At 47.2% G+C, this 24,719-nt stretch overlaps 1 protein-coding gene across 1 annotated transcript; it reads right to left on the bottom strand.

The window, feature by feature from the left end:
* Positions 1–12,630: 12,630 nt before the first annotated feature.
* Positions 12,631–24,263, bottom strand: GATA5 (GATA binding protein 5). The gene is made up of 6 exons (XM_054391935.1): positions 23,744–24,263; positions 21,484–21,650; positions 15,629–15,754; positions 14,694–14,781; positions 13,995–14,119; positions 12,631–12,786 (listed from the first exon to the last, which is right to left on the bottom strand). Exons 1-6 carry the CDS (start codon positions 24,261–24,263, stop codon positions 12,631–12,633), a joined length of 1,182 nt encoding a protein of 393 aa, XP_054247910.1.
* Positions 24,264–24,719: the final 456 nt, after the last annotated feature.

Raw genomic sequence — 24,719 nt, forward strand, 5'->3', positions numbered from 1 at the left:
GCCATCAGGAAAAGGCAGATGATCTCTGGGTCTCCATCACCTCAGAATCTTCCTGAGCTTACAGCAGGAAGGACTGCAGGGAGCAGGGAGAGCACTGGGGAGATACAGCAAGGCTGAAGAGCAGGCTGAAAGCAAATCGATGCCTCTTCCCATCTAGTCCTCCAGAACTGGCCCTCTCCTCTGCCCTGGAGGCAGCAAGCTCATTTGAATTCTTGTTCTTTATCTTACACTTTCTCAATTACTCCAATTTTCCAGGACCTCACCTTTTTAATACAACCATTGGAGGAGATGTGGGAGTGCTATTATCTGCATTTTATTCTGCTAACACCTGCTCCCCCTCAGCTTAGCGCAGTGGCTCTCAGGGGGACAGGTCAGCCCTTCTGCTCCCCTTTCTGGGTGCAGGAGGCATAGGGAGCCAGGCAAGTTTGTCTCCAACAGACACATACCTGAGTTCACCCTGCTCCAGGATGGCTCAGAGCCTTGGCTGGATGCTTCCCCTCCAACACTAATACCTTAAATTAGCAGTGTTCATATTTGAGGCTCCATCTCAAGTCACTGGACCGATATGATCCAACTGCTCTCCTCACCCATGGAGATAACAGACTTTTTAAAGCACAGGCTGAGATGTGATAGGATGAAACCAGAAACTGAGTCTTTAAGGAAAAAAATAAACCCAAATCTTCTGAGTCTACTAAATCATAAGAACCCATTGAACTGGAACAAACCACTGTAGATTTGCACTGGCAGAAGCTTTTTTCTCCCCCAAATAATTCAGGTTTGATATCTGCAGCCACTGCCCAGGGTCCAGATGACAGCAGATCTGTGGTTCTGTGAAGCAGAGTTTGGCCATGGCCCTGCTTCTGGACAGGGTTGTCTATTAGAAGCATGCAGCTTTTCATGGTCACACTCTCCTCTGAGCATGGCATTGCTTTGCTACAGAGTATGGAGCCAGTGAGCTTCTACATCCAGATGGGACCCATGGGAATAAAATTTGTTCCCTCATGATGCAATCAAATCCCAGCCAAAAGAACCCAAATAGAATCACAGAATCATTAAGGCTAGAAAAGAGCTTTAAGATCATCAACTGACAGATGTCAAAGACTAATGCTCAGATGTGAAGCTGAGCAGCCCTGTGCCAAATGATGAACTTTGGAGCACTCAAGTCATACTCTGTGAGGCACACACCAAGCTGAACACAAAGCCCTGCCCATGGCTGGCAGAGCCAAAGTAGCCACATGTGTCTCTTCATCTATAATCTCTCTGGCTCAAGGAAGGACATTTAACCTGTTAATTATATTCCCATTACTGCAGCAATTCATTAGTGCAGTGGAATGAGATTCTGGGAGCAGCCCTCTTGTAGGAAAGGGGAGGAGAACAAGGCTGGGGTGGTCTGCAAGGTTAATACAGTGGGGAATTGCTTCATTTTTTAGTTCAAGGCAGATGTGCCTGCTTGCCAACTATTTTAAGGAAAGAACAATTACCCTGGGTGCTAACACACTGCAGAGACAAGCATAACTAGGGGCTGACCTGAGTCATATCCCTAAAACCCAAACCACATTTCACTTTTCCAAATCAGGGGCAGGAGAAACAGGCTGGCAAATCATAGAATAATTAAGGTTGGAAAAGATCTCTGAGATAATTGAGTCCATCACCACCACAACCACTAAACTATGTCCCAAAGTGCCATGCTTACACATTTTTTGAACACCTCCAGGGATGGTGGCTCCACCACCTCCCTGGGCAGACTGTTCCAATGTCTGACCACTCTTGCAGTAAAAAAATTGTTCCTAATATCCAGCCTAAAAATGTACTGTTCAACCAGGCAGCTACATGTCACTTTCCCCCAGCTGTGAGATGCAAACGTAAATTTTATTATGACAGTGGTTAGATAATGCTACAAATCCTCTTTTTTCCTTTATGCCCACTTGCAGCTCTGCCTGCAAATGTTTCCTTTATGCCCACTTGCAGCTCCGCCTGCAAATGTTTCCTTTATGCCCACTTGCAGCTCCGCCTGCAAATGTTTCCTTTATGCCCACTTGCAGCTCTGCCTGCATATTTTTCCTTCATACCCACTTATAGCTCTGCCTGCAAAACATAACTACAAGAGGTTTGGAGGTTTACTTTCTGACAAAGATTTCTATGTCCTGTCCAACCCAGCCCCAAACAGCAGCACAGGCAGCAGCCTGTTGCTCACCACCTACACATGGGATGCATATGAGAGCTCCTGAAAACATCACTTTTGTCCCTGGCCTACAAGCATCCCTGGTCCAGACTTCAGGCAGATCCACACATGGCTGCTGAGAGCATCCATTTATATCTGGAGATCCCACTCAGTGTTACAGCAAGGCTTGGGACGTCATAAATTGTGCTTAAAGGCTCTTTCAAGAAGACAAGCAAATTTAAGAGGGCAGTTAGCTTCTGGCACTTAGATGCCATAACTTTATTTGAGTATTCAATTTCCTCCTTCATTCATAAAGTAAACATCTGAGTTATCTGAGAGTGACTGTATACTTAGGCAGTGTTTTCTTAAAAGAGTCAATAGGAGCAAGGCGACATAAAATGCCTCAGAGAGCATGACACAGGAAAACACAAGCCTCTAAATTATACACATTCAGGAAACGGTCGAATTCAGCATTTTCGATGGAAAGGTTAAAATGTTTGTGCTGAATTGTATTAAATCTTTCACCAGTAAATCCTGTAGGAAGCAGAGCATTTGAAGGAGCCTGCTTATTCCCAGTGTCTAGGAAAGACTCCCAGAGTTTCAAAGGAAAACGCCCATTAATCTCCTTGGACAAGTGCAATCTAATAAAAGCTGTTGTTAAATTAAGGCAACTTTGTTATTAAGTGTTTTCCAAATTTAGTCTATTTTTTCACCTCTCTCCCCAACAAAATCCCTTTTTTTCCCCAAATGGAGCAGCTTTGTTGCCTTTCAGCCTCAAAGGCTCCTATTTTTTTTTAGGAAGGCTCTTGCACCATGGAGCTTCACCTATCAGAGCTTGGAAGTTCACCTATTAAAGAATGTGTTTATTTGTGACACATCTGCCTTTACAGGCTTTTTATATAGCTAGATGAGGTTTTGTGTTGGGTATCACCTTAGTGGTATAAATATCCCACTGACCTTTACACAGTGAACAAGGTCTCTGCAGCTTTGGGAGGGCAGGAGTCCAGCAGGAGCCGTGCTCCAGCCCTGAGAGGACACAGCACAGTGTTGGCAGGGATGGTCAAGGCTGCTCAACAGCAGCTCAACTACGTTCCAGAATGGGGTTGCAGATTCAGGTCCATCAGCAGGACTATCCCATGCCCACTGACTGCCCCCAGAGATGGCTGCACTTCTCAAACACAATCCAGTCTTTACTAATAAAGACTTTTTACTCTGAGTCTGTGACAAAAAATACAGAGTCAAGAAACCAGAGCCATTCCTGTCTCTGAGCTACTCTCGGACCTTTGCCTTGCTGTATCCCAGCTCCAACGCTGACAAAGCACAGATGGGGTGGATGACCTCTTACATGAAGATGACACCAGAAAGTGTCCTCATCAACATGGGGTTAAAGGTGGGAAATCAAGCTTGAAAGTCTGCTAGAGATCACACCTTTTACTGATGTTAAATCAAAACAAAGCTTTCAGGGGCCAGAAATCAACTGACAACAGGACAACAAGTTCACAGCCTCCTTCCAAATTAGAACTGAATTAATACTCAATTTCAGTGGAAGGCTGGAAAAGGATAGTTAAGTGTTTGATTTGTGGGACTTCTTTTTTGTTGTTGTTGTTATTTCCTCCTTTTTCTTTTTTTTTAAATAAAAGGAATTTAACACTTCTGGAGCCTGCAGAGCCTGATTCTCCGAAGCACTGTGACTTGTGAGCTTCTCTGTGGTCATTTCAGACTTGGCTGGGAAGGGAAATTCTCAGCTTTCTTACAAAACAAACTAAAAGCAAAACAAACCACTTTTCCTGGTGAGACTTTCATTCAATTCTGCAGACTCAGGAAGCTCACAAGATAAGCCTCCACTCTGAGGATACACTCAGAGGTGACTAAAGCCTCGACCCAAGCCAGCAGTAGCAGGAGCACAACACACTTAGTGAATCCATACACTGCACAGCTTGATTCAGAAGGGAAAAGTAATCTAAACCTTCAGTATTTTCTGCAACCCACTTGTGCACCTCAGAAGGGCAACAGAGATAACAAAAAGCATGTTGGTCTCCCCAGGAAACCCCCCCCAAGGAAGCCCCCAGATTTCCCATTTCTGAGCCGGGCTGAAATCAGGGATTTCTGACTTTTTTTTTTTTTTCCCCCACTCCTAGTTTTGGTTCTCAGTGGGAAATTCAGAAGCATTCAAATACTGAGTTAAGAAAAGCTGATAAACCTCAAATGACATTCTGGTTTTGTTTAGGTTTGGTTTCTTATGAAGAGATAAGTAGATTCCTGTTCTACTCAAACAAATTTCCTACTAATTGTGGACTGATGCCTAGCCCATTTTGCTTTCAAAAGTCAAAATTGAATGTCATTAGAAGACCAGAACTGGAACTGGAAAAAATGGATGCTGTTGTGGTTTTGGTTTCGACCTCCCACAAATACAAGAGGTTTTGGCTGCCATTTATTCAGGCTGCCTTAAAACCAAAAAGAATCACAAAAGCTCCATCCCCAGTGACCTCATTCAGCATGCTCCAGATGTAACTGATTTTGTGGTTATGTTACAAGCCTCATCACCATCACTGTAACTAAAATGATTGTTGATGACAGACCAAGCTGCAAAGGAAAAGCAAGACAAAAAAAAAGAGAAAGTCATGAGGAATCTTCACTTCAGGGCACTCATAGGCTTCAAAACATTTATGAAAAAACACTGTGCAAGGTCAGAGACCTTCTGGAGACCCAGAGCTCCCAAGAAGTGCCAACATCTCACACCAGCTAGCAGTATCTCCAATCTGCCTTGGCTGTCATCCTCCAAAATTGAACATGGCAGTGCTTTTCTTGCCTGCAACTTCGGCTTAGACATTGCTACCAATTTCCAGGGACAAGGCAGAGACAACAGCAAGCCAAACAATCCCTCCCCATGAGCATCTCAGGGTGCTGCCCACGCTCTCCCAACCATCTGACTAAGGTGATAGGGCAAAAGCATCTGTTACCCTCCTCAGGCTTATTGTAGAATAAAATCATAGAGGTCTTTTCCCACCTTAATCATTCTAAGAACAAGTTCAACCATCAACCCAAGACCACCATGTCCCAGAGTGTACCCCATCTACATTTTTTTCTTAAAAACTTCCAGAGACGGTGACTCCACCACCATCCTGGGCAGTCTGTTCCAATGCCTGACCCCTTTGTCAGTAAAGAAACTGTTCCTAGTACTCAATCTAAATCTCCCCAGCCCATCACAACCTGAAGCTATTACCTCTCGTCATATCTCTAGTTACCTGGGAGAAGGGACCAACACCCACTCACTACAACCTCCTTTCAGGCAGCTGTAGAGTCATAAGATCTCCTCTTTATTTCTATTAACTCTGCAAAGATAACACCAGCTCTAAAATGGTATAGAGGAAAGGAAGCATCATGAGGACCGATTCCCCATTTTTGTCTAAAGAGAAGGACAAGCAGCAATGTCAAAGTCAATAACCTCAGAGCAGAGCCTGTTGGTGAAGGAGCACTGTTATTAAGACTCACTACTCAGAAATGAGCTATCCATTATTAATATTTTAAATTGCTAAATCCTTTCTAATCATGTTTTAATACGAGGCAAAGCTGTACCATTTAAAAGCAAAGCTCAAGCCACTGCCAATCACTCCTGGCCATGTAACAAAGCCTGCTGCAAGATACTGATGAGACCAACTTTCCTGCAAGGAAAGATACTTCTGGAGTTGCTTTGCTAGATCCTCAGACTCCTCCAAGAGAAGGTGTGTGGGTTTTCATACTTTGGAACTTTCCTGGGAGCCACAGGCACTGCAGATATGTTTACCCTGAATGCGGAGCACAGGGCCAAGCTGGCACACAAGGCTCATGCTCACAGACCCTCTTCTGTGGATCCAAGGGTGGACTTAGGAGCAAGCTTTGCCATGTACCAATAGAGAAACATCCAGGAACAACATCCCTTTACCCTTTGTTTTTATCATGAGCATTCTACAGAGTCTTGTGAAACTGCAAGCTCCTTCTGACACCTCAGCATGAAGGAAAGATTTGCTCCCGAGAAAAGCTTGGTTTGGAGCATGACCTGAAGCAGCCACTGCAGTCAGCAACAACAGACAGAGACAAGAAGGTCTGGGTTGCTGTTGACTGGGATGAACTTGTTTTTTGGGGAAATGACAGTCTGTGTTTATCACTTGTTCCTGGTGAAGGAAGATGATGGCAACTTGTTCAGCTACATCTGAGTGCCAAGTTATTTTATCTTTATTATTAAATATAAAAATAACACAAACATTGTATGCATGATGACATAGTAGGTTTCAAATGTTATAGGACAGCAGAAGAGCAAGTTTACACCCTCCCAAGGAAATTCACATGGAGTAAGGCTCAAACACCATCCTTATTCCTGAATGCTCACCACTAGTCAACATTTTCCAAGGAAGTCCCCTGCTCCTGTTTGGTGCTGATGCATTATTAATCAGTGAGGAAAGATGTTAAGGTCAGGATCAGGAGTGACAGTCACCTTGTGGTTCCCATCCATGATGACCCTGCCCACAGCAGAGTGTCACAGCACAGGAATGTGCTCCCAACAAAGCAAACACAGGTGGATCTGAACAAACTACCTCCCCAAAAGGCTACTTTATGGTGCCCTTTGAGCACTGCCTTCCCCAGTTAACATTTATGCTTACAGATCCCTACACACACACACAGTGTCTCTTATAGCCTCCAGTGCACTTGGAGTGAATGATTAACATTGCTGGTTCCACCTTGCCACTCACCTTAGTGCTCTGCCTGCTCACTGAGGGTGGTTCTCCACCACTACTTTTCTACCCCTCTTGCTATGGCCATATCACTAAAAGCAACTTCAGCCCTGCTTCAGCTGAATGTTCTAGCAGGTTCCAGCAGCTAAATGCCCATCACCTCCATTCATTCCACAAGCCACAGCTATTCTTCATTACAAGCAAAGAGGGAACAGATGGGAAGAATGATACCAACACCTGAAATAACAGTGACAGCAGGACTCTGCTCCACGTCCCGTCTGCACCCACCTCTCCTTTCCTCCCATTCAATTTTTTGGGCAGTCCCATGTCTTGCCTTGGAGCAGGGAAAATGTGTGCATAGGTGATGGGACAACAGCTGGAAGTTCCCACCAGTGCTTGCTTTAAGCCATTTGCTTGGTTTGAAAGAAGGAATAAATAGTAAGAGGCACTGTTACTTTGGGTTTTTTTCTCTCCATCCTTTCCCTCATGGGCTCTTATTTGTACTCATCTGAGATGAGGGCTCCCGAAGCTTTCTCAGGCATGAAGCCAGCTAGTTTTGCACCCAAGGCAAGGTAAACTCCTCTGCTTGAATGATAACATTTCCCCACTTCCTCCTGTTTTCTTCTAGATCATCAGGAAATGTAAACAGCATCCTGTTAATGGCATTAGAGGTTTACATGGGAGAGATTCAGCACTGTTACCCTGCACCAGCTGAGGAACTGGATCTGTAAGGCAGCTCAGCCCCCAATAGTTTCAAGCATCACAATGGCTGAGGTCTGGTCTTGGCCACATTTAACAGAATTGTGAACAAGTTGGTTGTAAAGCCTTCCTTTAAATTCCGATCCTAACACATTTTGTAATGACAGCCTGAAAGAGCAGGGAAAAGGCTGGCAGGTGCTCCCAGACTCAGTGGCATTAGAGAAGTGCAGGTGAAGCTGCTTTTTGCCAAGTTTGACCACAGGGTCCACCACTGCTCCTGTCCTCTCAACACCTACTGTATCCACAGCATGCTACCTGTGTTGCTGCTGTTGGGTAGAAATTTTGTTGAAACACAGGATCTGGGGGTTTCCAAGATCACAGCAAAGTATGGGGATAAATTCTCTTTAACAAGAGCCTTTTTGGTAGGTGCCACTTCTCATCAAGCTTCCCCTTGAGAAGGAGCTTCCTTGAAATAAATCCCTTTGCAAAAGTTGTTACTGCTCCTCATTAAGAGCCTTTTGGATTATTCAATGCAGATTTGATTCTGAACAGGAGATGTTCTTGGAGACATCACCTCATAACAACAATCCCTGGCCACAAAGCTTTCTCCATAAAGCACCACCTGGTGTGATGAAAGGAGCAGTGCTCTTTGTTTTCTTCTCCTATGCATACAATGGTGAGATTGAATGTTTGGCTCTGGTTTAGCTGCTGCAGAAGTAAGCATCCTGGAAAGTAACATGAATTGTTCTTCTTGCTGGTAGACAACCAACTTAGCAATTAAAAGCACTGGAAAGGAGCAGGAGAGAAGGACTGGGAAGTAGCAGCAAGTTTGCCTCTCTGTACCACCAAGTGCTTCCAGAGTGACCCAAAACCAGCAACAGAGCCCCAACACCCCCCTCAGACCCCAGAGCACTTCCATACCTGGCTTCCACCTACTTTCAGGAGAAACCTCTTGGAATCACACAGTACTTCACAGACTTGCCAGCCACTAGGACCACAAAGGGAAGCTTCCTACCCCCATCCTTCTATAACCATGGTGGGTATGTTTCTCAGCTGGCATAAATCAGCCTGAACAGTGACTAACCAGTGCACAGCTTCACCTGGGGGTTGTGTGTCCTCAAAACTTGTGTGAGGGAAGAGCCAAACCTAATTGCCAGCTGGGTGGTGTTTGCAGCTCAGGCAGAGCTCATTTGGCAGCTGAGCTGCCACACAAGTTGTGCTGAAGACTTCTGTGACACCCCATTAGAGTCTGAGCCTTCAGGGCTCCCAGCAGAAAGTAAATGACAGGTTTCCACTTTCCATATGGAAATAAAAAGGAAACAAACATATTTTTTCCCCCTAAAGCAACTGCTGGGGTGAGCAATGATTTTATTGTGCTATTAATATGATCATAAACAAGAACAACATGTTTATAGGCTCAAGTGCTTCATTACTCACTCGCTGACTTGGTAAAAATCACCCTGACATCAGTATAAAGTGCAAAATGGGCCAGATCATTGTAGTCATGTTGTAAAATCATTTGGGCAGGTGACCTTTGAACAAAGGCAATTGATAGCTCCAAGGTGGCTGTACAACAGCAAAGATTACAGTTGTCCACAAGCCACGAGACCCGTAGGAGGGCAAATAAAAACCACGGCTGGGAAGAAGAGAGAGCACCAAGGGGACTGAGAAAGGTTTGGCGAAAGGGAGTAAAAGTTGATCTCCAAAGTGTCTGTCAATCAGTCTTGTTTGGGGATGGGGAGGGGATGACCTGGTCCTAGAAGGTGATGGTGATGCTGTTAGGATAGCCTGGGCAAGGTCTCACCAAATCAGCTCCCACTTGGCTGGAGTCAGGCAAGACTGGACAGCAGGTGCCCATAGGAAGCCCATAGCCTCCAGACCAGCTGGAGACTCTGGTTCTCCTAGACCTTGGGTTTGGGACTTATCACCTTCACTGCTGTCACTCCAACCATTCCAACTCCTGTAAGCATACAGGCTGAGCTGGGCTGTGCATATCAGGCACCCAGAAGCTGTAGAAGCAGGACTGAGGACGTAGTACGAGCTGGAAAGACCCAAATTTTCCTGTGGTGTTTGTTCACATCTACTGGGGCAAATGCTTCTCTTTGTCATGTGATGAGGGGCACAAAGGGACATGGATCCCCCTAGGGAAGGTCTTCAGAATGGCAGGTAGGGACAGTAATGTCTGGAGGGTGCATGTGTCCCATTGGATGTAGCTGCTGCAGGGCTGAGATCTGCACAGGATGAGCTTCCTGGGTGCTGGCTCCTCAAGGGGTGCAATGACCAGAGGAAAGACAACCTCTCCTCTCCGTGGACCTGTGCAGACAGTGCTGCCTCCCCCATTAAGGCTGATCAGGAGACAGAAGTCCACATGGATGGCTTCTACTTCAGGGCAGGAAATGATCAGAAGATACCAGCGAGCAATGACTAACCAAAGCTGTGGCTGATGCCGTCCAGTGAGTGCAGGGGGCGAGCAGGAAGGAAAAATTACACACGTCCTGCTTGTTCCACTTCTCGTCCCTCTGCCTCCTCTCGTCAGCCACCAGCCCCCGGCGCATCCCGACGCCCGCCCAACGGTTACCAACAGGCAATAAATAAAACTGCTGGAGCCACTGGTGTCAACATCTTGGCATTGTTTGGGTCTTCTTGTTTGCCTTTAAAATAACTCTTCTCCTCGGGGTCACACAGACGAAAAAGCAAGGACCCCCTGCCATCGTCCATAGAAATCATTTTGCCACAGCTTGTCTTAGGCTGCCTCTTTTTTTGCTGGGGTTTTTTTTTGGTTGGTTTTTGGTTTGTTGTTGTTTGGTGTGGGGTTTTTTTGGTTTTGTTTTTTTTTTTTTTTCCCCCCCATTGCCTACAAAGCTTGGAGTCTGGGGAGCTGCTCAGGAGCATTACTTATGCAACACTCCAGGCTCCTGGTCCCTCCTGCCTTGGCTGACTGTAGGTCACCTGAGCCCAGGCCACATCATCCACTTTCCTGAGTCACAAAGGCACATTTTGGGGTGGATTTGGGGATAGTGTCACCCACCACCCATTGTCCTGACTCCCAGAGGCAGTTTGGGGTGGATTTGGGGATGGTGTCACCCGTCACCCATTTCCCTGACTCACAAAGGCACAGTTTGGGGTGGATTTGGGGACAATGTGACCCTGCCAGCCCTGTGCTGCTAGCTTATCTGCTATATGGCCATGCCTAGCTCTGCTGTGGAAGTTGGCAAGCCAGAGAGTGGAAAAACAAACGGTGGAGATGTGGGTCTGCAGTTAGAGCCCTACCACACAAACATGGTGTGCCACTGCTGAGCCTGGCACTGAGCTTGCCATGATGCAAGCTGTTAATGAAGCTCTGAAGGTGCAATAATTGCTTCTCCAAACACAGCTTTAAACAATGCTCTTTGCTAAAAGAGTGGCTTGAGCCCCCACGTTGCCCTCACAAGGCTACGCTGAGGGACTGGTTGCTGAGCTATGGCAGCACTAGAGGCGACCAAGCACTCCAGTGCCTGGAGCATCTCCTTTCCTCCAGCAAGGGTTGCATGGTGGAAAGCATCATCCTCTATCTCAACTGAGTTGTGACTTGATGTCAGATTCACTCTCTCTCATCATCTTTAGCCTGTTGTTTATAATAAAAATCAAGCGATCCATCTCTTCTGACAAGAGGAAAAGTTGCTCCAGGAAGCCCTGGACAGGTCAACTTCTATATTAAGGAACTATTACTTGACAGCTTCCTGGCCATAAATAGCTGTCCAGCCAGGCTGGGGATTTTATTTAGAAATAACAAATACAGCAGGCCATAGAAGTAACTTCATGACCTTGCTTCCACTCCATTTCCCACCCGTCTTCCCTCCTCAGCATGGTCTTCTCCTCACCCCAAGGAGCTTCAGGGACCACTTGCATGCCCCCAGCAGAGCATATCTCCCCATTGCCCACCTCCTAGGACAGCTCCAAGAAGCTGTAGAAACACACTGTTGCCAGCTTGTGGAAGATTGATGTGGATTTTGCATTACTGATGATCCTCTGCTACAGCTCAGCTCCATGAAATGATTTTCTACTTGGCTTTCGTTAAAATAAAGACAAAAGAATCTATGCCTTGGATGGCTGAAAGCTGGAAATCCTCCACTCAAAACATTCCCCAAACTGGATGCAAACAAATGCACCTCCAGCATATCCTTTATGTTTCAGTCCTACAAACTGCTCTCCTAACTTTTGGATGGGCTGACTTTGGATTTTCTAATGCTCAGAGTTGGCAATCTGAAAACAGAACAGGAAATACAACAAATGGAAAAAAACCATTTCAGTATTTTTTTTTTATTATTATTGGGAGGTTTTGACCAATTTTTTTGTGGTTTGCCTAAAACAACAACAATAATAATGATAAAAATCTTTGTTTTGGAGCTGGAAATGGAAGAGGAGCGTGTTTATTTCATGTCTGACTCATCAGCTCGGTGTTGATACTCTAAATGCTTCAGAAGCTAACACTCTATAGAGATGATTGTTTTTTATATAAAACAGTAAATGTTTAAAACAACCCTTGCCTTTTTTTTTTCCCTTTTCTTTCTTTCTTTTTTTTTCTCTTTTCCTCCTGACGTGGCCAATAAAACCTAAGGGAGGCCACACAGTTTACATTTTAATAAAATTAAGTTATTTGGTGCCACGTTATTACAGTCTTTATTGGAAAGTGGAATAAATTGCACACAGAGGAGTCATAGGAGGGAGAAATCACTGCGAATAAACATAGATTCTGGGATGCATTTATTTGCTGGTTTCATCTCCAAGGAGGAAGGCTTTCCTCAGGATAACGGAGGCAGCCCTGGGGTTCTGGCCTTGGGGAGGCAACCCTGGGTCACTCCAGCTGAGGATGAGCTTTCAGGAGAGCTGGTGCCACAGCTTGGCTACCCTGGCCCGATCCACCCAGCATTTTCCATGTGCATCCTCCAAGAGAAACCTGTCCTGTGCTCGACCCCCCGCAGTCCTGAAGCGCCGGGGCAGTCTGTCCTCCTGCCCGCCAGCTGTTCGCATGGCCAGCCAAAAACGTTGGTCCCAAGGCTTTCTGCTGGAGGTTGGGGGGTTTTAGGCGAGGGCCAGGGCACACCAGGAGTCCTGCCGGAGTGGCACGCTCAGCCCAGGCTGTGAGGCCATGTTGGTGGGGGAGAAGGTGTAGTCCTCAGGCTCAAATTTGAACTCGCTGTGGCTGCCAGCCAGCGCCTCGTCTGACTGGCTCTGTGCCTGCCCAGGAGGGAAGCAGAAAGTCATTAGAAAGCTTGTTATTAACCAATGGGTCACTCTTGTCCTTGTTGAAATGTGGTGGTAGGACCAGGGTGGAGTACAAACAGGGCAAGTTATCCCTGATGCTACTGCTGCCCTTTGGAGGAGCCTAAAGCTGGCAAGAAGGGTGCTCCATCTCCAGCAAGTACAAGGATCAAGCGAGGAAGAGGCATCCTGGAGCCCATCTGTATATATTTATTGACTAAACATGTCCAGTTTGGAGCTACCTAGGCACATGAATACTTTTTTAAGAGCACAGCACAAATGAGATTTATCAGTTCCAACTCCAAACCCCTCTCCCATATGGAGCAGCTGGCACTGTGCCAGGCACTTGGGTGCTGGAGCTGAGCTTCCCCTCCATGCACACACATCCAGCTTGGGAAGGGCTTCAACACAGCATAAAGATGGTGCTGGGTCACAAAATTTTGGTATGTGGGTTGATTTAGAGCCATTTTGAATGCCATCAAGACAAAATAGCAACCCAGCCCAAAGGAATCCTTGGGGCAGAAGCATGCCCTTGCAATCTGGGGTCTCTGACAGCATTGCAGCTCGGTGAGCACTGACAACCTCAGGGCTATAAAGCACAGATAACATCTGCCCAGGAAGCCTTCTCTTGGGAGTTACAGAAGTTTCCACCCTGGGTTGATCCTATTAACTTGACAGGGTTGTTACTCCCAGGATTTCATAGAACCACAGACTGCTTTGAGGTGAAACAAGCCTTTAAAGGCCATCTAGTCCACCTACCCTGCAGTTAGTAGGGACATCTTCAACTAGATCAGGTTGTTTTTAACCTGATCAGGTTGTTTTTAACCTAATCAGGCTGCTTTTAACTAGATCAGATTGCAGATCCTGCTTTTCATGGCAGGAAATGGGAATTAGACTCGGTTCTGAGTCAAAGCTGTTTTGCCACCTTCACGACAGCAGGGCTTGGATGTCCCAGTTCCTGACTGCAAAACAGAAGAGCCAATGGGGAGCCAACAGGCTGGAGCCCTTCCTGGTCTGCAATGTCTTGGTTTGTGCTCCCTGCCTTCTTCAGTCTGAGGCAGTCCATCAGGCTGGTGGCCCCCAGCGCAATGACCTAATTGCTTAAACACATCAAAGACAGCAGCTGCTGAGAGGTGTGGAGCATCCACCTGAGCAGATGGTGGCTGTAGACCCCTGTGCCTTACCTGGGACACTGACACAATGGTTTGTCCAGGATACTGTGAGGTTGTGCTGGGCTCTGACTTTAAAGTGACCGTGCTGTCTGCGTTGGTAATGGAAGAAGGGGAGTTGGTGGCTGAAGTTGTAGACCCTAAAAGACAGTCAGTAAATGATGATGAAGCAATGTAGGGGCAGATCTGCTCTGAAGGACATTTATATTTTAATGGCTGCCATCACATCTCATGGCACAACTCTGTTTTCTTTCTTCACTGCATCTCTGTCAGGGTAATGCTTTGTATTTGGCTGCCAGGATGCTGGTGGAGGGCGAGGAGCAGCCTTTCACAGCCAGGGAGTGCTGGTCCTGGTGTAAGCTGGGTGCTCTAATGCTGAATGTCCCCTCCACACTAATACACTGTTCCCAGCCCTGTATTTTCCTGTTACTCAATTTAGCCCAGATCTTGAACATGACTACTGTTAGGCTGGAGCTGGGTGCCCACAACACAGAGGAACCTCATGGGAGTATGATAGCAGAGAGATTTCCCACCCAACATCCTCCTTCCATGTGATATCTATGCATAAATACAAGTCCTGTGTGTAAGGCAACCAGTGGGGGGGGGGGAGGGGGAATCACAATATGATTTTCTAGTTATCATAATTTCTTGCAGAAGTTGTATTGAGCTGAACTGTGCTTCAGGCCCCCATGATGGATCACAACAGCACTGTACCTGTTGAGGTTTTGCCTTTGGTAATGTTTTTAGGCTTCCTTTTCCTTGTCTGGATGCTTTCCTTTTTCATGGCCAGAGGTCGTGGTACCTTGACATTGATAAAGTTTGGAAGCATTAATATTGTATTTTATTTATCTCCTTCCCACACACGTGTTGCTCTCCTATTTATGTGCTGTAGGTTCATGCAAAGCACCTAAAGTCCTTGTCCTTCACTAAGTGCTATTTTTCTCTGCAGCAGGCCTTGGCTGGAAGATGTATAAGGCTAACAGCTGAGGTTTTCCCACAAATTCAGTTTTTTCCTTTATTTCCTATTTTCCTTTTCCTGATTTATTAGTGACCTTTATGACAGGACTCTATTAAATTACGCTGACAGACTGAGAGCCTGCAGAGCTCCAAGGGAATGGTCATGGGATAAAGAGACTTCGAGCTTTATGGCAGAAGTTTGAAGAGGCCTCTCTAAAGTCTCCTTTTTGGCTGATGGACGTATTACCAACAGTTCCCATCCTCTGTGGGTCAATGTTATCAGCCAGCCTCCATGTGGACTCCTTCACGTACTTCACACATTCCCAATTACCACATCTAGAAGAAGTATCCTCCTTATCTCTAGTCTGGGTTTGGGGAATTTCAATCTGCAGCTTCAGAAAGCCTGGTAAGCTTTGTTTTTGGGGAGTAACTTTGCAAACAGTCTAATTAAGAGCCACCCAGTGTCAGAAACCTCTTCTCTATGCAGGTGCCTCCTGAGGGTGTACTGGTATCCCCTAAGACTTATTCTGGAGAACCTCATCAGACTTTTAACCGTTCAAGGAGATAGCACAGGGTTACAGCTCTCCTAGGTCAAATCTAGAGGCTGAACCCTCCAGACCTGATATCCTGGCCCTGCTGGGCTGTGATCCCAGTGCCCAAAGGATCCCTCCCAGTGCAGATGTGTTCCTCACCCCGTGGAGCTTCATGTACAACCCACAGGCGTTGCAGACAGGCTCCCCTTCGGCATTCCTTCTCCAGAGGGTGGTATTGGTTGTGTGGCAGTTAGTGCAACAGAGGCCAGCACGTCTGGATGAAGACTTAAAACAAGGAGACAAACATGTGAGTGCAAACCCAGGAATGATTAGTTGGGAATTTTCCTTTCATACAAAAATAAAATCTCCAGTTACACCAGTTTCCTGGAAAATGTGAAGCACACCCGATAGCCAAATTCAGATCAAAGAAATGACATTCAAATGAGATCACTCTAATTTGCAAGTGCCTTTTTTTTTTTTTTTTTATTGAGCTTGATAGCCTGGCAAACATCCTCACAGCTCATTTCACAGACTTCCAACAAATCTGCTGGAATTGATCAGGGCTCAGAGCACAGAAAACTTTCCTCCAGGAGACCCACTCAGAGAAAAAGATGGAAAATGCCAGCCACGCTTTAAGCACATGAAGAAAAAAATCTCATGCTTTAAATAAACTCTTCTTCTGTTTTTATGCACTCATAGTCAGCAACAACTGCAGTAAAGTCAGCAACATCCCAATTAATCTCTGGTTTAAGACAACTGGAATCAATTGGCTGAACTGAGCAGAACCAAACCAAACTGGCCCTTGATGGGAGGTTATTTTTTGCAAGTCTCACAGATAATCTGTCCTCTTACAGGCTGCAGAAACACCATGCAAATGTTAATTAATGGCATATTTTGTGAGTGCAGTGATTGCTGGCCCCGAAATGTTAATACTTCCAAACGGAGAAAGAAAATGTTCTGGCAGAAGCAGAAAACTCCTTTCTGACAACCATACTCCGAGCCACTGGAAAATTCACAAGCGTCAGTGTAGAGACCTGTCGGCTCAATTGGCCTTTCACTTGGAAGTCTCTCAACACTGGGTATTCAAACTATTTCAATAAAAGACTTCACTAAGTGCAAGACACTAGTGACAGAAGTGATATCACAGACTCTCCATATTCAGGTGCTTGACTATCTCCTTCAGCCTTGAGAAAAATCACTTTGATTCCTCTCACAGGCAGATGATAGGTGATGCAGGCAATAAAGAACTCCCTGTTTGTTTATTCTTCCATTATTGCTTGCTATCATGACTGAGCAATATAACGAATGAGGTGGGAAGAGAAGGAATAAAAATAAAGTGTTTTTACAAGGTTAGCACTCAAATAAAGATCAGCTTCAAGTTTCGAGAGACACAAGTGGCGTGCCCAAGCTTTGATTCTCTCGTTGCTCAGCAAAGAGATCTCAGCAACTATTTGCAAATAATGGTGTTGCTTTGGAAATGATCTAGCTTGCAAGAAATAACCAGGCAAAAATAATCATACAGCGAGGTGTGAGCTGACAAGCATGGCACAGATGAGGGGACAGCAATCCCTGTCCCTATTATGGGACACGGCACCACAGCAAGATCCTGGAGCAGTGACAGAGCTTCCTTAGAGCCTGATGTTCATCCCTGCAGCCAGGAGAGATCTTAGTCCAAATGGGAGCAGAGGGAAGTGCCAAGCACCCAATAGGTGCAAGGGTTCTGAGGTCCAAGTCCTGCTGTGGGTGCAGAAGGGAATTTAGAGACGCTTAGCCCTGGGATAACAGGGCCCAGTGTGGGCCAGTGAGATCTGTCATCACCTGTGGATGAAGGAAGGCTAATGCAAGTGCTTTGGAAAGCCCCAAGATTTCTGGGTCACCACAGGTCCCTGGGAGAGAGGGACACATTGTCCCTGTTTCATGTAGTGTTTTGTTCATGGTACACAGACAAGGTGGCAGTAAGTCCTCTAGCTCTGTGGCCCAAGGGCAATGCCAGCCCTGCCACAACTCTGCCCACCCTGCTAGCACTGTGTTGTGACCTGCTGTGGGCTTTCTGCCGGGACAGCTGCACCTGCCTTCTGCATCTCCCACATGTCTCTTCTGCATCTCCTGCACATCTCTCTGTGGGTTATCTCTTGCTTGCACAGCCAGGAAGAGGAGGAACCATCCTCCATTACCAAAACATACAATTTAAACCCCAGAAAACCCATGAGAACCTAGCCCTGCACCACAACCTGCCAGACTAGGAAGAAAGAGGTGGTCAAGGCTACTGTTGTTCACTGAAGGACAAGGGTACAATACATTATTGCTGGTTTCCCAGCGGTTCCCTTAAAAGAAAATGCATTTCTGCCTGCCCCCACCCAGCTGCCTTTGTACCATTCTGACCTTGTCTAGGAAGTTGTTGACTTCAACATTGTGCTCCAGTGTTTATTTATACAAATGCAGCATACACTCAAACAAAAACTCTTCACAGACCAGGCCTGACAGCCAAGTGCTACTGATAAGCTCAAGGAATGGTGAGTTGATGCCTATTGAATTGACTGTGTGTGAGCACTGCTTGGAAAACCCAAAAAAACTCAGAGCCAGCAGGGCAGGTCCTTCCGAGGGAGGCCAAAGACATCAGAGACCTTGCTTCACCTTATCTGCAAAGGTGGAAATGAAACTACAGAGTTTCACAGGAAAAAAAAGCTTCTAACCTCCAGACTTAATTTCTCTGTCCCTCTTGCCAGTAGGAAAGAGGTGACCCAGTGCAGATGATAGGAAAGAAGTTGCAGCAGAGCATGCTGAGATATCTGAGCTCAGCTCCTGTAAGCAGGCAGATCCAAGACTCAACACCCTCTGGGGTTTGTATTTGTTACTATGGCTATTGGCAAACCTGCACCCTGGAGGATGAGGGAGCACCAGGCAATGGCAAGGATAAAGCCAACGCATGGCTTTAGGAACCTACTAGATTGTACCAGGGCTTTGATCTTTCCCATCCCTACCTTCACAAAAAGTGTCCTCAAACCCACTATGTATTTCAACCCATAAAAAAGGGCAGCTGAAAAAGTACCCTGTGCTGCATCTGCCTCTCCCATGCTGCAGCTCTGCTCCTCACACAGGGGAACTGCATGTGCAAGAATGGACCCATCCATCTCAGTTTCAAACTGAGGGTAGATTTAGATTAGGTATTAGGAAAAATAATGTGAGGGTGGTGAGACACTGGCACAGGTTGCCCAGAAAAGTGGATGTCCTATTTTTGGAAGTGTTCAAGACCAGGTTGGATGGGGTTGAACTAGTGGTAGATGTCCCTGGTCACTGCAGGAGAGCTGGAATTAGAGGATCTTTAAGGTCCCTTCCAACCCAAACCATTCTATGGTTCTGTGGACTCCACTAGCTGCTCTGGGACAATAGAAGTGATCTGACTTTTAGGATTAAGGCATCATCTTGTGAAATGCACCAAGAAATTTTTCCTAGAAGAGATACTGCCTAAAGGAAAGTGCTGCTTCCGTCCACTATGAAGATAAATCCTTTCTGCTGAAAGCCACTGTGCTTTGAATCCACAGGCTGCAGCACAACGCCTGTCCAGGCTGCACTGGGGATGTTGCCCTTATCTCAAAAAAGAGAAACAAGAAAGGAACTGGAAACTACACTGCTATTGCTTGCTCTCTCCCACGCAGGAGCCGGCTGAGCACTACTGAGCTGCAGGATGTCCCTGCCGCAGCGTTATCTGGGCCACGTCACCTTTTCCAGGGCTTTCAGTGGGACTTTGCTTTGTGAAAACAGAAGTCAGAATAACTCCCAGCACGGGATCTACTTACAGGACGAAGGTCATAATGTAAAGGACAAAAGCAACCTTCCCGTGGCTGTATTTCACTGCATTGTGAAAGAGCAGATTTCATCGTTCCTAGAGCAATGGTGTGTCACCATGGGCACTGCTCTGCTCCCACCTAGCCCATGCAGGTGAGGTTGTAAGCAGGGAAAACACCCCCCAGAAAGAAAATGATTCACGGGAAGAAGCATCCCAAGCCACAAGGGTGAAGGTTGCTCCCTCAGTGGTGACTTTGCAGAGCATGCCTGCCACCCTCTTGTCCCTTATCAGTGCATTCCCCCTCCTCTGACAGGACAGAACGTTGTTGCTACAACATTTAAACCCTTGAGCAAATCCAAGATTTTGAAATGTTTCATTCCAAAGTCAGGATGGAAAGTCAAAATTCCTATCCCTTTTTAAATCCATAACATAAAATCCCCTCGAGTATTTCAGCCTTACTGAAATATTTCCCCTGGATAAGGTTCAGCTCTTTCGTTTGGGCTTTATCATCATTGTACTGACCACCAAAATAATAATAAAAAAGATTGGGCTAAATAATAATAAAAAAGTTGGAAGTGCTTTGATAACTCCCAGCAAAATTTGCTCATCCACAGTAAATGACCTTAATTCTGCAAACCAGAGTTCACCCCCAAAAAACTCTGAAATGCTTGTTGAAAAATGCCTCAGAGATGCTATGAGTGGGGCTCTACCAGAGGAGCTCGGGGTCCCCAAATGCTGCGTGCACCATGAAAATAAAATCCTCCCAAAAAATAAAACCTACCAAAATAAAATCCTCTATAGCAGTGAGACATCTCTTATCCCTTTGAAGAAAAAGCTGTTAAAAAAAAAAAAAAAAACAAAACAACCAAGAACTGGAAATTCATCCAGCACCACCATGTTTTGATGATGAAATGCAGAGTTGGATTTAAACTGGCTTATGCCTATCAATGCACAGAGCGTGTTTGCTCTGAAGAAGTCAGCAGCGGAACACAGAGATTCTCAGCACAGCAGCCACCAAAGCCCTCTGCCCCAGTGCAGACAATATCATTGTATTAAAGGAGACCAGGAGGGCTTGGGTGAGACAGGCAAATCCTATCAGGGAATGCTAAATGTCTCACAGAAACGCCTTGATGTGTTGTGATGAACAAAACAGGGTGATTTTCCACGGAGCCACTGCTCGTTTCACTTTGTAAATCCAGAGCTGTGCTTCTGGGGTCAGAATCAGAACGAACCATCTTGTTCCATCCCAACTTTTTGTTGTTGTTGTTGGTTTTGGGTGTTTTTTTCTTTTTAATGGTTTTCTTAGAGAAAAATTTGTCATCGATGGGCTACTGTTAATAACTTGTTTTGCAACACCAAAAAACTAAGTGTGGGAATACACCTCGAGTGAAAGCAAAAGGAGCTCCCAGCTGTTCCCCAGCACAGCTCCTACAAACATCCTGTTTGGAATGATGGCTTCTGATGACAGGCTCAGAAACCAAAACTGTTACCACCAAATTTAAACATCCCAAAGCGACTTTACTGAAAAAAAAAAAAAAAGGAAGCTCCTTTCCTCTCTCACGATGGGATCCCAATTGGAGGAAGCCAGATATCACATTGAGGGGAAGATTAATGCTTTAACCTGCAGAGAAACCTGCAGGAACTACCAAACTCCAAATTTCCCTCTTAGGTGGGTCGGTAAAGGCAGCGCGGGAACTGGACTGCATCCTGCTCCCATCGTGAGCTGCCACAAACCTGGGCCAGCTCAGTATCAGTCCTGTCTCCTATTAACTACCCTGCTTAGACCTTGTGTGTCTGCATGAAGAACTAAGAAATAATAGCTATTATTATAGAATAAAAATCAACGTGCCCTCTGTGGGAATGAAGTTGGGAGCTGCTCACAGAGTCTGAGATCATAGGGAGGGGCTGATCAGCCCTGACTTAGCTGCAGTGCAGCCCCTCCATGCAGACCCAGGACCCCTCCATTCCCTGCTGCCCTTTCTCAGTGCTTCACGCCAGTCAGCAATGCCCCCAGATTTACTCTACTCCTGACCCAAGCAAGTTCTGCACCAAGCCAGTTCTGCACCACAGCAAGGGGCTCCTGTGGGAGGACCAAGGATCAGACAGACCATAACACAAGTCGAGACCCCAACAGCATGGACACCATGACAGCCCCCGAGCTGCTGCCTCCCATTCCCCTGCTCCAGCCAACCCCCTGGTTGATTCCTATGGATTTTCACACTCTTACCAGTCTCTTCTGTGGCTTGAGTGGCCGGTTGATGCCGTTCATTTTGTGGTAGAGCCCACAGGCGTTGCACAGGTAGTGCCCAGTGCCGTCCTTCCTCCAGAGCGGTGTGGACATGGCCCCGCAGTTCACACACTCACGGCCATCCCCAGGGAACTCCTCCAGGTACTCTGGAACAGACATCCAAGGTGCGAGGGTCAGGAACCATCCCCAATGTGCAGGGCCACCCAGGGACCCTGCAGGAGAGGGTCCCTAACCCTCTGTGCCTCACTGCTACTGTGTGGAGCAATTCTTGCTCGGTGGAGAGTTTACCTCAACTCTACAAAAGGTGGACCAAACACTTTTATTCCCTGCACACTTTCATCTTTTAATATTTTGCGCAAAGGCACCATACTTCCCCATTCCTTCCCAAAAATACCCCAAAGGGCTGAGCTCGACTGAGGTCTCCCTGGGATGGGAATGCGTAGGAGAACGTGGTGTTACCCCTGCCTCAGGTACAGCCAGGGCTGCAAAAAGAAATTAAGAGGGGGTCCAAATGGGGTGATTTTCCTGATTGCCGTTAAGGTGTAATTGTGGCTGGTCGGTGGGACCAGTTCGGCCGGGGAAGGGCTCGGGGTTAGCCATGGAGTGATGCCGGGATGTGGCTTCGCTTGCCCCGGGGCTCCCCGGGGGAGCATCACCGGCCTCTCGCGGCCCTCAGCTCCTGCTAGCGAGGCTCTTCCTCACTTTTCTCCCCCGCCATGAAAGCCTCGGGAAGAAGCTGCGGAGCCGCCCGCTCCTGAGCCATGTCTCCAGCCCATTTCTGCCGCGCGGCAAACAGGCAGCCCGGAGTGAAACTGACCGACAGTCGGTCTCCTTTCTCCGCCCGCTTTTCTCTCTTAATTCGAAATAATTTCCTAACCGTGTAATGTTATTTACTTCCAAAGAATATCCATGGTAGTATTAATGACGATCCACCGGAAAGAAAAAATAAAGAGGAAAAAAAAAAAAAAAAGAAAACAGAATTATAAACGGGAAAATGGAAAATAATAAATAAATAAAAATAATTAAAAGAAAAAACCCACTCAAACCCTGCAATAATTAATTAACCAAAAAAAAAAAAAGAAAATAAGAAGAAGAAGAAGAAGAAGAAGAAAAAAAGAATAGTTTATGCTACTTAAGAGCGGTTTACACTATCAGAGAGCAAAAATAAACGGTAGAGTGGACGGAGGCCACTATTTCGGCTTCCAAACTTACAAATTCAAAGTGCAGCAGGGATTTCTGAACCATCCCCTCCCTCGGCAGGACCGGGGCCATCCCTTCCCGCACAACGCAAAGGATTTTCCCAGACAAAGAGAAAATCCTGGAAAGAAACGACTGCCGAACATCGTCGGTAATGGGAGCAGAAGCCGAGCCGATGGCAGCTCGAAGGGGAGGGGGGTTGCTTCCTTGCTTTAACTTTGTTCTTGGGATAAAGATAAGATAATTCGGTTCACCACAGTAAAGATGATAACGCAGCTGAGATGCTGAAGTGGCTTTTAAAGGGCTTTGCAAATCACCGCAGGAGGATGACGAAACTCCCCCCGACCCGGGGTTATAAACCCTGCGGACCCAGAGTCCTTTTAAATCAAGCCCCAAACTTTTATTTGCTGGGGGCTTGGTTTGAAAAGGCGTCTTCGGTGTGGAAGGGCAGGAACTGAAGTGAGGTTTATTGTTCAACGCCTGAGCGCGTTTCAGTGTCTGTTCGAAGGCCGCAGCGCAGATGCAGCTGGGGACCTGTTTGGGTGAAGGCGAATGAGGAGCCCGAGAGTCTGTTCAAATATAAACTAATTTACTACAATAAATTACTTAAAAGGGAGGGAGCTATAAATCTGCCCCGCTAATTTAAACACAAGGGTAAGTATTGAAGCACAGGCACAAAGTCGATATTGTAGGAAGGAGATATCGTAGGGTGGAGGGGGGGCAAAAGGGTTTGAACAGCCTCTGCTCCTCAGTCCTCCAGGGGAATTGCTCTCTTTTGAAACGTGGTCTTTGCCCTTCGTATCATACCCCCACACCACACCTCTGTCCGGAGTCAGCCACACAGCCTCCGTGCCCGGGCCATGTCTCCATCCCTGGATAAAATCATCCCCTCCTTCCCCGTCGGGGATGCCAGAGGGGGAAGCTCATCCCATGGCCGGGCCACCAACCTGGGTGGGGGATGGAGATGGCTCCAAGACGGCGCTGAAAGCCGGGAAACGGCCTCGGTGCCCCAAGGTGACCATGAAGGGCGACGGCAACCTACCGAAGGTAGACCTGCGGCCGGGTAAAGCCGCCTGCCTCGTCTGCAGGCTGTGCAGGACGCTGCTCTCAAAGTGTCCGGCCGTCCAGGAAGGCGGTATCTCGGGGGTCACGTAGGCGGGGTAGGGGCTGGAGTAAGACCCGTTAACGGAGCGCACCAAGGCATTGCCGTACTGCTCCCGGCCCCCGCCGCCCAGCAGCAGGGGCCCTTGATAGGCACCGTCGCGGCCCGGGGGGCTACTGCCCGGTGGACTGTGGGAGTAGGAGAAACCCGACGGCGGGTGAGGGCTGCCGGTGTTGAAAGCGGCGGCCTCGCCGCTGCTCTGCCCCCAACCCGGGGGGTTGGCGAGGTGGCTCTGGTGAGGCTCGCAGCTTTGCAGGTAGGGCAACGTCTGGAGAACGGAGGGTACCCGGGTTGTGGGCACGTAGACGGGCGAGCCGGCCGACGAGTGGAGAAAGTTGCTGGAGTCGTGGGAATAAGCCGACTGGCCATGGTTGGGGGCGAGAGCCAGACCCTGATACATGTTCCGTCCTCAGCGGCAGTGGAAGCTGCTCAGGACCCGGCCGGATGCACCCCGACGTGTCCGAGGGGCTCACTCAGAGGAACCTGGTGGGGGAGAGACGAAAGCCGCGGACTGAGACTCCGGCAGAGCCCAGGAGACCTCGTCCCAGGACCCTTCACACCAGCTGGCGTTTACCTGCCTCTTCCCTGACTAAAGCAGGGATTGCAATTCGTAATTTCTTTTTCTTATTTTTTTTCCTCTAAACTTTCCTCGGGTCAGTTCCTCCCGCAGGAGACAGCCGCGACACCGGGCCAAGAGCAGTGGCAGAGCCACAGCGAGAAATAATCCCCGTGCCACAGGCACCGGCCTCTACGGCACTTCCCCACCGTCCGCCCGAGCACTTCCAAGGGACCAAAAACACCCCCAACAATTTTTTCTTTCTTTATCTCCCCCCAAAAAGTATTTCATTTCCCATCT

This window comes from Indicator indicator, chromosome 24 (genome assembly GCF_027791375.1).
Source record: "Indicator indicator isolate 239-I01 chromosome 24, UM_Iind_1.1, whole genome shotgun sequence".
In the NCBI taxonomy this organism is placed as follows: domain Eukaryota; kingdom Metazoa; phylum Chordata; class Aves; order Piciformes; family Indicatoridae; genus Indicator; species Indicator indicator.